The following is a 15,637-nucleotide window of genomic DNA, read 5'->3' on the forward strand; positions in this document are numbered from 1 at the left end:
TAACTTTGTAGGGTAGTAGCGTCTCTTCTAGGTACTAGGATGTTGTAGTGTCCAAAAATAGGTTGTTTGTTCTCTACATAGAAACCAAACACATACAAGATTAACATTAATATTATGGATCCAAATATATACAAGATTAATTAAGAGACAAAAATAAACTATGTCAATAAACATTTATAAATGGAATTTGTAACGAATAATTGATATTTGTAGATATTTATTTACTATCAAGAGTGAATAAAATATTTTAATATTTTAAAGAGTTTAGATGTTGATATCGTATTATTTTTATTTATAGATATTTATTAAGATTCAAATTTAATTTATATTTTATTATATGATAATTAATTAAAATTAAAATTTAATTTATATTATATTATATAATTTTATTTTAAAAATTTATAAAATATATATTTTAAAAGATTCAGATTTTCATGTGAATTCTAAAATATATAAAGATATTTTTTTGAATGAATATCTTATCGATAACAAAATGATGATAGATGAATTTTTATTACAAATTGAATAGGGAAATAAATTCTATCCCATATGACCCGTTATAAGATATGCATAAAGTTTTTATTATCAAGAGTTTATCAACACATTTCTTTTTGCTAAAAATCACGTTAAAAGAATGCCATTGAGATACTATTATTATAATTAATCAAAGTTTACGAGCACTTTATTCAATTGAAAAATGTGTTTGTTGGCATTTTCTATTTTATGAAAAGATGGAAACGAAAAGATAATAGCTAAGTTGAGTTGGTCCATTAGGTGATATAGGTTTTGTGAACTCACACCTTTGATTGAGGAGAAAAGGTACAGTTACGAGAAATTAAAAAATAATTAAATTCAAAATCTTATCTTCAATAGATTAAGGGTCACAAACAAAGTAATTGTTCATATTTCACACGCTTACCCATCTTCCTCAACCAGTCCAATAATTGCAAATAAAATAATTATATTTAGTTTGTTGAATGTGATAAAGTAGGTTAATAATTTTTCCTATGATAAAGGTTGGGCTCTAATTCCAAATCTACTTCAAAAAGTAACCCAATTTACGCAATTTCTTCCTGAATCTCCATAAGGCTTTTCATCCACTTTTATATAAATAAACTCTTATTTTGTTCTTTTTTTAATTATTTAACTTATTAAAAAAATAATATTTAGATTATATAATCTGAAACTTTTTCTAATTGTGGAATCCATAAATTTTATTTTAAAAATTTTAAAAACAAAAAAATATTTTTTTAAATTAGACAATCCGAAGAAAAAAGTAAAACAGAAAGTTTTTTACATGAGAAGTGTAAAATGAAAGTTATGGAGGTGCAGAAAGAAATTGTTCTCAATTATTCCTGTCAAAATTGAAAGTAGGCCGAGTTAAATCGAAGCAGTACACTTGTTACTAAGGGCACCCCAACAACTACTATAACCTTCTTTTTTTTTCTTGATCCATTAATAAAAGGGTGTTACTCCCTCCACCCCCACACGTCTCTTCCTCCACCTCCCCAATTTTCTAAAATGCCAATTATATCCTTCTAAAATGACAATTATATCCTCAAAAGTTAAAATTTTTTATTTTTATTATTTTAATATTTTAATTTATTTAAAACTTCTGATTTACTTCCCTCTGCACCTCTTCCTCTCTTCCATTTTCGTTTACCTTTCTCTCTTCCGTTAAGCTTCTTCTCCACCTATAACAAATTCATATTTTAACAAATTCATATTTTAACAAAATTATTACGTTTAAAAACTAACCATATATAACATTTAAAATTATAAATTTAAATATAAATTACTGTAAATAAAATAAACAAATAAAATAAAAACGAAACGTAAAAGGAACACTGCCTCTGGACGGATGACATCCTTCAACGGATGTCAACATCCGTTGAAGGCAAAACGGATGTCGACATCCGTTTTGCCTTCAACGGATGTTGACATCCGTTGAAGGATGTCATCCGTCCATAGGCAGTGTTCCTTTTACGTTTCGTTTTTATTTTACTACGTTTTGCGGCTCATGCAAGGATTATAGGCTTGGATATTAAAAGGATTATTGGAAGTATGGGAAGGATTTAGGGTTTAGGATTATTTGAAGGATTATGACTACGTACCTGGAGAGGAACCACGACAAGGACACTACACCATAAACGCACTGCACCACGTACTGCACCGAGAACAAGAAGAAGATTGTTTGATAATTCTTTTCACGATCACCAAGCTTTGTAGAAAAATATTTTACTCATACAAGAAATTACGTAGGTTATCAGTGAAATATATTATAAATGAATAAAATTAAAAAACAACAATTTTAAAAATAAAATTTTACTGAGGGGCAAAATAGTAAAGGAAAGGTGGAGGAAGGGGCAAAATAGTAAAGGGGAGGTGGAGGAAGAGATGTGTGGGGGTGGAGGGAGCAACACCCTTAATAAAAACAAACTTGGTTGAAGAAATTATACAGCACGAGACCGGGGCAGAAAGTTTCCTGTTGTACTTTTATACTGCTCTTCATCTCTGATTTAGATCTAATACGCGAGAGTTGGGTCTGTATAAGACAGAAATATCTTAATATATTCTCTAAAATATTTTATTATTCAAATTTCTTTTATTATTGAAGTAAAATTCAATTATAATATATTACAAATTTGTAAGTCGTAGTATACATATTTAGTGAATTTTAATAATTACTTTGCAGTTTTCAATAACTAATATTATATGGGAAAAAAAGTAAATATTTAAATATTTTAAAAAAATAGAGTGAGAGATTGTGTCAAATCAGAGGAAAAGCTTTTTTTTTATGTCAATTGTTGTGTTAGCATCACACTGCGAAAACACAATCAAGCTATACATTTGAGAACACAAATCTTTTTTTTTCTTACTCATAAATAACAGCCATTTAATTCAAGTGAATTCCTAGTTAATAATTAATATAAATCCAATAATAAATTGTCATATAGGTTTAGATTACTGGTTTTTATAATAACTACTTTGAAAATCACGTATACATCCCATTTAAATAAAGAATTCTAAAAACACTTGTAATAGAAAATATTAAAATGAAATTATTAAAGTTCCTCAAAGATTAAAATGAGCTTATTCACTTGATTTTTTTTATAAAAGAATATCTAAATTCTATAACCCTCATGTAACATTATTACGTAGATTTATTAAATTAGTTCGATTTATTTATTTTTCATAAATATTATTACTTAAAATTGGAGATAATATTTTTAATCATAACAGTACAAAATCCTTTATTTGATAATGAGTAAAATAAAAATTAAACTCAATTAATCAGGCCAATATTTTAAATCCACCATCAGTAGTGGTTTTTGATGCATGATTTCTTTGAAGGAGCGCGTCTGATTAGTTTCTGTTATAAAGTAAAGAGAACTTTTGCCTATTTTGCGGTGTAACAACATATTTTATTTATTCCATTCTCAAATTCAGAGGACAGAGAGATGGGAATGGCATCCCACCGTATAAAATATAGAAGCTAAGAAGTAAAAAGAGATTTTTAAGTTTCAAATTGTGAAATTTCTTACTTTGGACTGCGCTTGCAAATAAACTGAGTCGAATTTAATAAATGATGCAACGTGGTGAAGGAAAACCCTTTGGTAAAAGAATCGCATTGGTAAAAGCCAACCTGTCATGGTTCAGCCTCAAGAGGGAGAAAATGAATCACACAACCATGTAGTTTTCTGTGATCAACTGTGTCCGCTGAAAAAATTTAGGAGGATTACCACCCTTTAGCGGTATGGTGTTGGTGACCTACAAAGAGAAGTGAATGCGTAAGTGTAAGCTCCCATTCAATCAATATTAAAAAATGGCATGTCAATTATAATCCACTATTTTAGATGATGGCACATGAATTGAATTAAATGATATAAGATTGCCCAGCAAATAAATGTTTCGGATTTAACTTTGAAAATACAAACAAACCTTCAGTTTGCTAAATGTATCTGTTGCCATAAAATGAATGTAAATGGGGAAGAATGCTGATGCATCAGCTTGCGGAACAACAAATTCCATTGATCCACTGAAATTATATTACGTCAGACAAAGCAAGTTGAAAAGTTTAACATAGTAGTAAATACTGCACGTTAACTTTTAAAAAGATCATCCAAGATTTAGCATACCTGCGGTTTGAATTATCAATCAGAAGGATAGACCACTCTAAAAGGGAATTCCTGGAGTCATACCTGTAAAACCAATTTTATAGGGGATTATAAGAGAGAAAGAAAGAAACAGTAAAATAAAATAATTTCACAACATAAACAATATGTATGCTAAGTCATCGACTGATGGTGATCTTGGGAGGGGAGGGGAGCAGAGTTGATTCTGTGAAGCTTTCTAATTCATCCAAAGACGGTCAGCATTTCAAAGATTGCCAACCGTTAACATAACACATTGATTTTAATAGAAACCGGCTCATTTGCAGCAATGTCCAATGCAAACCACAAAAATGTTGGCCCTGACATTTATTCAGAGGGAAAAAAGTAAAGAAAGAAATCCCACACCTCCATTCCCCATCAATCTGGTTAACAGATGGTGCTTCCCGAAGAGATGGAAGAGGTACTGAAATCAAAACATCCCGCAAATCAAACATTGAAGAAGCCTCATACTCGATGCTGACAGAAGTATTGTTTCCAGAAGTAGTAGGCCAGCAGTTGACTGCAACAGGCATCGTTATTAATGCGGTAATACAAATACAAAATAGTGGACCATATGAAAAGCAGTTGTAAACCCACTTGTCAGCGGTACCATTGATTCATCAGTGCTTTGCATTCTCCACTTTAAGAGACCGACACCTTCAGAACCACCAGTTTGACCAGTGGGGAAAGGTCTATTGGGATCCTTTAGGCCTAGTATATTTTCATTGGCAAATAATTCTTTATTCATGTTGGGGTGTGTCTTGAAAATAATGGCTTGATTCTCACCAGTCTGGACCTGTAAAAACATGGCATAGTACGCAAGTGCTCATAATTTTAATTGTCCTCTAGAATTGATTTTTGAATTAAAAATCGTCTCAAGCAAGAAACCCTAACAATACATGCTGACGAAAATTGTTCAGTTAAACTCTAACTAACAATACATGACATATCGAAAGCACCAAAATACTTCATATTAATCAAACTACGGAAGCAGCACTAATATCATCCTGCAGGAATTTTAACCGCCAGTATCTTCCACATCATTTCGTCCTTTGTGCGTAACTGAATATATCTGATCCACCTTCTTTTTTTTCTTCCTTTTATTTTTGTCCTAGTTGTCATGATGACATCATGCTTCATTCATAACTGTGAGTTCTTTTCATGCAAGACAGAAGACTAAGACTGATATGTTGTAATCCAACTGTATTAGTTAATGGTTGTTCACGAAAAGATCCTTTCAAGTTACTAAGGCACACCAAAAGTTATGAAAACCAGAAGCTCACTGGAGACACGTCGAGGTAGAAAGAGATAGTGAGAATGTGATACCTGAACTTGAATATGTCCATCCTCTTTGCTGCGAATTTGGAGGGACATTGTGCCTTGAACATCAAAATTACCGATTCCACCGTCTCGCTTTAGTGTCGCATTTAGTTTCTCTTCAACAGTTAAAGTGATGGGATCCGTAGGTGGTGGGGCAGCTGCCTGAGACTGGCCAAGTTTTGGCTGAACATCTTCAAGAAAGACCTCACCTTCTGCTTTCAATGATTCCAAAAACTGATTTGCCTTTTGGGATTTACCAAGCTTCATTCCAAGACCTTTTGGTGGAGCAGTAGCAGATGATGTAGGACGACCTAAGGATGGGAATAATACAGAACTACATAGATGAAAATCTTAATTTGGATATAGAATAAACCACAGCCAGGATACAACATGTTGCGATGGCCTTTCCAGTCATTATTACAGTTAGAAGCATTCTAGAATATTTCATGAAAATTCATGAAGACCAAACCTTTAGACTTGGTAGGAAAGGAATCAACATCAGAACTAAATCCGAGACCAGAGCCACTTCCAAAAGCAGTTCCGCTGCTAGATATGCTCAAATCACTAAGGCTATTTTCAATTTTTCCAGAGCCTAGTGACTGTAAGGGACCAAATCCCCCTTTATCCGCTTTGTTCTTTTCAACCTGCAGAAAACATACATTAATTTGAACAAATAATGTCACTCCTAGAATATAAAACAATGTAACATAGTCCCTCCAATCATACCTTGCTTTTATCAATCTCACTAGCTTTCCGCTTCATAACATCCTTAGTTTCATTGATTTTGCTCTGCATAACAAGTTTGTGCAGTTTCTCTTCATGACTCTCCATCTCACAGTAGTTCTTAACTTGTACAACAGTCACATTTTCCTTGTGCCCAAGAGAGATGACTTCATCAAATGCAAAAATCAACTCAAATGCATGTTCGCAAATACCCTCTTCATCGAGGGAGTAAGAATATTCAGGCACCTAAAAAAGTATTAAGGAATGAACTAATTATAACTATGCTTGATGAACTTTTAAGTCTCTTATAAATTTGGATACTTTTAGTAGAGTCTCTATTTAAGAGGATAACGTGGCTGCTATTTTACCCTTTGTTCGTGATCTCCTATTTTCACGTGTTAAGAAATGTGAGATCTTATAGTTAATATAAAACGATATTGCAGTTAATGTAAAACAACAAGTATTTTGTATTGCTTTCATTGAAAAAGTGTTGGATACTATCGACACCTACACCAATAGTGGTAATGACAATATCCTCTTGGTCAATCTAGGGGATGACATGTAAGACATTGAAGAGCATGACGATGTCATTATTTAACATGTTTTCTTAACATGTGAAGATAAGTAAGCAAGATGACATGACAAGATAATAGCTATATAGTTAATGAAAAAATTAAAAAATTTAATTGAGTACTCAATACATAAATAAAAAATAGGAACTGAATAAAAAATACTCAATTTGTTGAAGGATTTGAAACATAATTAAGCCTTATAACTATAAGCACAATATTTTGGCAAAAGAATATATAGATATTAAATGACTCTAAATCTGACCGATAAAGTTTAAGAAGATCCCAAACTTGCAGTACTAACCAATTGATCAATCCTAAACCATCCTGAACCTTCCTATAAAAACTAACATACTAAATGCCATGTCTAAGAAAATCCTACATTGATTATTGTACCTTTAAAACTCTAAAAGAAAACCAAAATGAGTAGACAAGGGCACAAAACAAATCTAAATTCAGGGCAGCGAGTCTCACCAAGTTCAAGACAAAGCCAAGCAATTAAAAAGAAATTGAGCTAATGGCATAATACATTAAACATAAAGCATAAAAAAAGGATACAAGTCTGGAGAGGAGTCTCAGAGTTGCCAAATCTTCCAGTATGTTGCTACTTTTGTTTGTTATAATAAGTAGATAGAGTGCTTCTATTGGCTGGTAAACATAGCGTACATTCTCCGTCTCAAAAAATGTGTGCTGCTTTCCGGTGCCTACCAACTTGGGAAATGCTGCTAGAAGACCCTCAATTCTGATACGAGACATGTCCACAAACTGTCTTGAAACTAGCACTGCAAATAACACAAAATGGTGCGCTGGTAAAAAAGAGCATAGATGTTGAATCCATTCTGTTTAGGTACACCACCAAATTCAACATTATAAACGATGCAAATTAAGCTTTGCAGAACAAACTAAAAATTAATCTTGAATTTGACAATATTAAATAATGGACCAATTGATAAGATATAATATTTGAGTAACATACACAACTTAACATATTGAGTTATTCAGTAGAAAAGGATTTCGTAACTCCACTTATGTTGCTGACGGAGAGTAAAGGGAAGATAGATTACAGATACAAGAAAAATAGACTAAATGTAGATTATGCGTACCAAATTTAACAATAGGAGTATACATCATATATTAGTTTCTTGGTTATCTAAAAATCAGGAAACACAAACCAAATCAAAAGATATGGTATTGAGAGTAGATTCCTACATATCAACAAACTAATGTATATGGTTTTTAGTTCCTAAAACCATATATCAGACTAATATATATGTTTTTTAGTTCCTAAGACCATATAGCCTGTTTTTCAGGTTCAAATTACTAAAAAGGAAGAAGCCAACTATTCTTTCAAAGGAAAAGTTCAGGGACTTTAGTAGAAAGCTACGAAAAACTCACCTTTTCCAGATTTGCTCACAATGGATGCAGCAAGGACAACCTGATCAACAAGTAAAACAAAGTTTTAATTGATCATAAAGAAAGTCAATAATAGATCGAAAGAGAGAATACCATTTCCCTCCATTTGAATTATTTTTCCTAAGTAAAAAAATAGTACTTCTTTCAGTTACAGAAGTGAACTGTCTAAATCTAATCCCAACCCCGCATTTTAGTAACATCCAGTTGGCCTTTGACACGCAAATTGATCAGACAGTCAAGGCCAACATTAATTTAGGATTAAATTAAACATTCAAAACAGCATAGCTAGAATTGAGATGAAAATAAGAAAAAACAACACACATAGAAGATCCAAAATTAAGAGTAATCTTGAAGCAAATTCAAACTTCAATGTTACCAGAGGATGCAGAGGAAATATTTATACAAGATTTCAATTTCAAAGCAGAAAAAAATATATATTAGAAGGCTCCTTCGGGCTGTAGTTCGAGATCATGGTTTAAAACTAGATGTATAACAATTTGGAGTTAGTACAAAGAAAATATATTATAAGAAGTAAAAGAAGTGACAATTCAAAGAATTTAGTGGAAGAAAAATCAAATAATTAATGTTAAATAGTCAAGCAAATCAAGCAAGTCCTTCAATATTTAACCAGGGGACTGTAAGGAGACAAAAGTGTTACCATCTTTTCACTTGATCTTTGAGATGAGGGAGTGCTTCCAGTGTCAAATTGAATCTGCAAAATAAATCCATGATGTTGTTAGCAGCCGCTAGCCGCCAGATCCTGATGTCAAATATACAATTATAGTAGTCAATATGAACACCCCCTAGCTTTATCCGGTCATTGTTGAGAAAGCTTGCAAAATCAAAAAGCCTGTAAAGGCAAAGTTCCCACAGGTCTAGAATCAACCCTTGCATATCTTTGGGCTTTTGAAATCAGGCACATTATGTTATTAACCAAAAAATGAAAAGCAATCAACTCAACAAATTATTTAAAAAAAATTCCACCATATATATTCTCCAATACCAACACCTAGACACAGTGACACTTGACAAAAAAAGGAAACAGTGTAAATGATCAAGGTTCAAGTCTATTAAGTGAAAAATATCAACAACAAATGCTGTAATTTCAAAAGTTCAACAGTAAACTCATTCATAAAATGGCAGCTATTACACAGGTGCAAGTCGTGCGTTTGTAGGAAGAAAGGTAAAATCAGTTTTTCCAAAAAGTTAAACTAACTTCCATAGAAGTTGATTTGCAGAAGATATCTTATCACATGCTCCACAAGTTGGCTTTGTGTAAGTTTATAACTTATTGAGAAGTTTGCGCCATAGTTCTTTCTTATAGTAGACTAACGTAATTCACATCACACACCCTTGGAAGACCGCCTTGAGAATTCATTGTTTATCATCTCAAGGGAACAAAAGTAGCTAAAAACAGAACCACATAAAATGAAATCGCTCGTTTTCACGGCATTTATAATTGACTCTGTCGAATCTAAAGCTACGCAACCAAACACAGCGACATAAGACATTCCATGCGGTGGAGTCTAAATCTAATCAACGATGACTCAAATCTCATGCAGCCTATATAGGCGTCCTGATCCTATCAAAATGGCTACATTCCCAAACACGCATAATTAGAGCGAAAATGATACAAGATTAAGTGCAGATGGATCTCTTTTAGCAAATCAAAACACAAAAGGAAGAAATTATCGCTCACGAAAACTAAAGCGAGACGAAATCATTGCGAAGGAACGAAATGTGCAAGAAATAAGAACAATGTTACCACCTGGCGCTGGATCTATGAGCACGGCGCAGCTGAGAGTGATCACGAAAACTGGCAGCAAGGCTTATAGTTATGATCGGAAATGAAACGGAACCAAAACAATATAACATTTCCTTTTAGCTCGGTTCAGGAATTTATAGATTTCGTAAATTCATCTTTTCGCTCGCTTCTCTCTCGTGTCGTGTAGGAGAATGGTTTCCGCTTTTTAATAAATTTTATTTATTTTTCAAAATTGAATTATTAGTGAAGTTGGTCACAATTTTGTTTTATTTGTTTAAACTAGTGAAAATATGTGAGTTCAATTTTTTATATTGATAAAAAAAAGTAAAAAAAATTAATGAGTCCTCTATTCATTAAAATAATATATCACTAATTATCTCTTTAATCAAATTATCATCATGATCTCGTTAATAGTATAAGAAAAAGCATAATAATAATTGACAACAACATTTAAAATCTTTCCGATGCAAAATAAGATAGTCGCGAATTAATTCTTAGAAAGGTCAAAATTCTAATTTCTTTTAATTTTTAAATCTAATTTTTCTGGAACAAATTGTGTAAAAAAGCTTCTATTTAATTGTTTAAGACTAAAACTAATCTAGTTGAGATAAAATATCAATATTTTATTATTGAAGTATAGGTTTGCAAACAGAAAAAAAATAAATCAACTAATTTTTGTTCTAGAAAAAATCACCATATCTTTAATATATATATTCTCTCTATTTTTTCTATCTTCTTTTATTTTTTTCAAAAATTTGTATCGTCTTATAGCATGTAATAGATAACAAAGTAAGTTTGTTTTTTCACAATTGATCTCAAAATAGGTTTCTTATTGTCTTTTTTATTAAGTTGATTTTGAGAAATTTTGCCCGCATAGATATTAGAGATTTTGCATTTGTTATTTTTAAGATAAAATGAATTTTTATTGGTTTATGGATATGTTTAAATTATTGATAAGGTTTTAATTTTCAGGAATAAATAACTTAAATTTGAGCAAATGAAACTAGTTACGATAGATTATTTAGACGTGAATAAGAAGATAATATTTGATTTTAGGTATGAATATGTATTATTTACATGAATTTTAAATGAATTTTATTGTATACTTTATTCATGTTGACTTTGAAATTTAAGGTTGACACTTAAGCATTATCTTTGTAACACTCATGGTGATAACAACCCATGTAGATAATGTAGAGTTTTAATTTGTCCATTGATCAAATTGGTATTTCTCTTCTTTTTCTTAACACGGTTTATTTTAAAAACATGTTTTATGTTGTTCTAATTACTTAAGTAAAACATCCAATCCAATCATATTACCAAATCACAAGTTAACTTCAAACACACACTTAATTTTTTACAAAAAATCACACAACACATTTGAACACTCATTCAATGCAAATACAAAGACAAATTCAACAAGCAAAAACAATGAAACTCTAAGCAAGCTAAATTTTCAGAATTACACTACCACTGTCATCTTAAGAAAACACAACCAGGTAATTAAAATAAAAAAATCACAACATGTAAAAGTTTAATTAACTCTCATGAATTGGACATAATCCACCTTTGCTAAGTTGCTCTAAGACTCGCAAGCTTCAAGGTACCTCTAAAACCATGAAAAAACTAAAGTGAGTACTCCAAAGGTTTGGAGCACAAAAAGGAGGAGATTCCCAATAGACTTTCTAATGACACCCGAAAAAGAAAAATGTGACTCCAAGGTGGCTCAACGAAGGACATATACATTCACTTACACTAAGGATGATACGTGACGAATGGAGTTTGAGAAATTGTCGTCCTTTGGTTGTGTTACGACCCTAGCCAAGAATAAAAGGGAAAAAGATGAGATGAAATTAAGATGAAACTACATGGAGAAACTTCTACTTAAATCAAAACAAAGAGAAAGAGTTTGAAGGGTGTGCATAAAAGGGATTTGTGTATTACATGCATGTAGCAAAGACAACGGTTAGGTTGGGTAGCGGGTAGGGTAGGGTCGGGTCAAACACTTTCTAATCCGGAAAAAAAATTCCACTGCAACTCACTCGTTACTCGCGTAGATACTTGTTTAAAAAATATTTATGCGTATTTTAAAATTCGTGGGTACTCGCGTAGATACCCACAGATATTTTTAAAAGTATATTTTATAAATTTTTTAAATAAAATTATAAAATATATATATAAAATATAATATAAATTATTTTTTTATTTTTATTTTTTGCAGGTAGTGAATACCCACAAGTACGGGCAGAATAATACCTGCACCAGACCCATTTATAAGCGAGTATTAGAATAGCTGTTACCCGTTATCTGTGAGTATCAATTATCGATCGCGGATTTTATCTTCAGATACCCATGAGCACAAGTATTTTTGTCATCCATACATGTGTGTTTACAATTTTTTTTATTATTTGAATTAAAATTAGTTATTAAAAAGGTAAAAGTGAGAAATGGTTTTTCATTTTAAATATTCTTTTAAATTTAAAATGTAGTTACTAATGACAAAAAAATTTCCTTTATTACTGATATGGAGGTATAGATTGTTTAAGAATTTTTAATAATAAAATCAGAAAAAATTATTTAAACTAAAACATTGGTTTTGGTTATATTTTATATTTAATTAAAACTATATCAAACTAAAATTATTTTTTTACGAGACTATTTAACTGGTAATTAAATAAAGTAAACAAAATTTGTGAATTATAAAATATAGTAATTATTATAATTTTATTTCACTTTTTTTGTCTGTTTTAGTTCCTTTTATGTAGAGAAAAGAGTGTGCTCAGATTGTTTGGAAGAGACAAAAGACTATGAATTACGAATGAGGTGTGTAAGAAAATTAACTTATATAGAGATTCAATTTGCCACATATCTATCTTAACTACCACATCAATATTGTGTTAGTCGTTTTCTCTTATGCAACTAGGGTCATGGTCAATTTCACACGAGAAATCAAACGAATGTGTTTTACAAAAAAAAATAATTAAGTTTTTAAAAAACGATAGAGACCCAATTCAATGAACTAAATAATTGTGGTACAAGTCGGTATATTGAGTCTATTACTTAATATTTTTTGCATAATGATCAATTTGGTAGGTATTTTAAAAAACATACATAATTAAAAAAAAACTTAAAAAATAACAGACCACTGGATATAAAAAGTACTTACTAATTTGATATTTTTATTGACATATTTTCGTTTTAATATTTATATATTACGTTATTTTATGCTTTAATTTTTATAGTATATTTTAAATCGTCACTTTTAATTATATTTCAATACTCTTATTTTTTTTAAGAGGCCATGAGATGTGTGTTCCCTGTGTTTTCAAGTAATATGCCATAGTGTGATATTCAATGATTTAATTACGCATATAGGTTTTATAAACTTTGCAGTTTAGTCTCCATGTATATGTATTTTTTTTTTAATTTCATTCCTTATTATCAGTTGTCAAATATATAACTATGTTAGATGTAAAATCTTGTCAAGTAATTAAAATTGACCATCATGTAAAATTGTTTAAAGATTTTTTCACAAAATGTCAAAATTGCTGATTTTTTTAAGGACAAAAAAATGTCGTAAGGATATAATAGGAGGATTTTATTTTATATTTGTTTAATTACCTTTTGTTCTCTTTAATCTCTTCTGTCCTTGTTTTGCTTGTTCAAATTTCCAAAGATAGGTTAAATTTGTTCAAGATCCAATTCCTAAACAGACCGAAATAAATGCTCTAATGGTATTATCAGCTTTGTATATGTTTTTCCTCTCCTTTTAAACTTCTCACTACTTACTTATTATAACACAAACATTAAACTAAAACATAGTTACATTTTCCTTTCTCTCTCTTTTCATTCTTTTGTTTGAAAAATCATCAAAAAGTTCATTACATCTTCCCAGGTTTTGAATCTGAAAACAAAGATGAAGGACGCAGATGTTTCAAGGCAGATCCAGCAGATGATCAGGTTCATCCGCCAAGAAGCCGAGGAGAAAGCTAATGAAATATCCGTTGCTGCTGAAGAAGTATATATGAACATTTTATTTTTGTTTTTTTAAATTTGAAAATATTACTGTTTTGATGTTTTATTGAATGGTTTGGATTTAGATCTTTACTTTTGAAAATATTAGTGCTTTCTTGATATGATTATTATTATTATTATCTTCGGGGATTTTGATTTATTAATCACATTGTTGTTTTGATTCGTTGCAGGAATTCAATATCGAGAAGCTGGAAATACTTGAAGCTGAAAAGAAAAAAATCAAGCAAGAGTATGAACGAAAAGCCAAACAGATTGACGTTCGTAGAAAAATGTAAGCTCGTGCGTTTCGTTTTTCATACGCTTTGATCACAAATTATCAATGATTTCACGTACAAATTTTTAAAATGTTCACAAAACTTGTTTATTACATGAACAGTGAATACTCAACACAATTGAATGCATCCCGAATAAAAGTGCTTCAAGCACAGGATGATGCAGTGAATTCCATGAAGGACGCTGCTAGAACGGGTCTTTCGGGTCTCTCAAATGACAAGAAAGTGTACAAAAAACTCGTCAGAGACATGATTGTTCAGGTATTTGAAGCACAGTCATATAATTATGGTATTTAGTTTTTTGCACAAAACACAAAATCTCATTGTATATGTTGTAGGGTTTACTACGTTTGAGGGAACCATCTGTGCTGATAAGATGCAGAGAGAGTGATCGTAAGCTAGTTGAGTCGTTGATAGAGGAAGCCAAAAAAGAATATTCAGAGAAAGCAAACGTGCAAGCCCCTAAAATTACCCTTGATGATCGTGTTTATCTCCCACCACCACCTAAGAAAAATGCTGCCACGGATTCCCATGAACCTTTTTGGTATCTTCTTTTCTTAGTTTTTACCTGTCTGTCATTATAACAAACACTATATGTGCACTTTTTTCATGAACACAATCTTCAATCTCTAATAATATAATTTTAGTATTGCGTTAAACCTAACTTATGTGTGTTCTCAAATGCTTCAATAAAGCTCTGGAGGAATAGTGTTGGCCTCAGAGGATGGGAAGATTGTGCTGGAAAACACCCTCGATGCACGGTTGGATGTTATTTTTCGACAGAAACTGCCCGAGGCATGTTCTTGTTAATCTCCTATTTATTTGTTTCAATTTTTTCAATTAAAAATTTAACTTTTACATTGACACGTAATTAGATGAGTAATGGTTGGATGACACATTTTTATATTTATTTAACCCACATAATTAGGATAAAATGATGATAAAAGAAAATTATATATTTTTTTAAAAAAACAAGAAAATAATGTTAAATAAATATAAAAATTTGTGTGGACACAACATAAATATAAAAATTTATGTGGACTAAAGTATCGTTTCTTATATTTATGTGTTGTTATTATTGATTGGTGTTCTTGCAGATAAGAAAGATGTTGTTAGCTTGAACACAACATGCTGCAGTTTGAACTCTCTCAGCAAGGGATCCATTTTTGTTGTTATTTCACTTTGTTTTTCTTTTAGACCAAGTTTTAAATGCTTCCTCTCTCCTTTGTTTTTGTTTTTTGTTGTTGTAATTTTTTAAATTTTAATAAGCAAAACTAAAGGAATAATATTTCATTAATGCTTTCGAGAGTTCAAAATTGATCTTGACACAATTTTTACTTAAAAAAATTGTTATACACAATTTTATCATTTTTAACATTTGCTTTA

General features: G+C 30.9%; 2 protein-coding genes across 2 annotated transcripts; one reads left to right on the forward strand and one right to left on the reverse strand.

Moving 5' to 3' along the window:
* Positions 1-3,410: 3,410 nt before the first annotated feature.
* On the reverse strand, positions 3,411-10,095 carry LOC124839044 (coatomer subunit delta-like). Its single transcript, XM_088108633.1, has 12 exons — positions 9,948-10,095; positions 8,838-8,891; positions 8,162-8,201; positions 7,325-7,548; positions 6,201-6,443; positions 5,944-6,118; positions 5,481-5,785; positions 4,752-4,950; positions 4,521-4,674; positions 4,140-4,202; positions 3,943-4,039; positions 3,411-3,771 (listed from the first exon to the last, which is right to left on the reverse strand). The coding sequence occupies exons 2-12, from the start codon at positions 8,838-8,840 to the stop codon at positions 3,682-3,684; spliced, it is 1,593 nt and encodes a 530-aa protein (XP_087964759.1). The 5' UTR covers positions 8,841-8,891; positions 9,948-10,095; the 3' UTR covers positions 3,411-3,681.
* Positions 10,096-13,756: 3,661 nt separating this feature from the next.
* On the forward strand, positions 13,757-15,372 carry LOC124839045 (V-type proton ATPase subunit E2-like). Its single transcript, XM_047314786.2, has 6 exons — positions 13,757-13,962; positions 14,150-14,250; positions 14,356-14,512; positions 14,590-14,795; positions 14,947-15,046; positions 15,349-15,372. The coding sequence occupies exons 1-6, from the start codon at positions 13,861-13,863 to the stop codon at positions 15,370-15,372; spliced, it is 690 nt and encodes a 229-aa protein (XP_047170742.1). The 5' UTR covers positions 13,757-13,860.
* The last annotated feature ends 265 nt before the right edge of the window (positions 15,373-15,637 follow it).

This window comes from Vigna umbellata, chromosome 3 (assembly GCF_029865625.1).
Source record: "Vigna umbellata cultivar VRB3 chromosome 3, Vumbellata_1.0, whole genome shotgun sequence".
NCBI classification, from domain to species: domain Eukaryota; kingdom Viridiplantae; phylum Streptophyta; class Magnoliopsida; order Fabales; family Fabaceae; genus Vigna; species Vigna umbellata.

What these genes read in the sequence shown, in the direction of transcription:
- LOC124839045 (XM_047314786.2), top strand. Translation starts at nt 13,861, where the DNA reads ATGAAGGACGCAGATGTTTCAAGGCAGATCCAGCAGATGATCAGGTTC. An exon ending in TATCCGTTGCTGCTGAAGAA is followed by an intron (nt 13,963 to 14,149) that starts GTATATATGAAC and finishes GATTCGTTGCAG; the next exon opens with GAATTCAATATCGAGAAGCT. An exon ending in GATTCCCATGAACCTTTTTG is followed by an intron (nt 14,796 to 14,946) that starts GTATCTTCTTTT and finishes GCTTCAATAAAG; the next exon opens with CTCTGGAGGAATAGTGTTGG.
- LOC124839044 (XM_088108633.1), bottom strand. An exon ending in TGAGACTCCTCTCCAGACTT is followed by an intron (nt 6,444 to 7,324) that starts GTATCCTTTTTT and finishes ATACTTTTTTAG; the next exon opens with GTGCCTGAATATTCTTACTC. An exon ending in ATACATTTAGCAAACTGAAG is followed by an intron (nt 3,772 to 3,942) that starts GTTTGTTTGTAT and finishes TTCTCTTTGTAG; the next exon opens with GTCACCAACACCATACCGCT.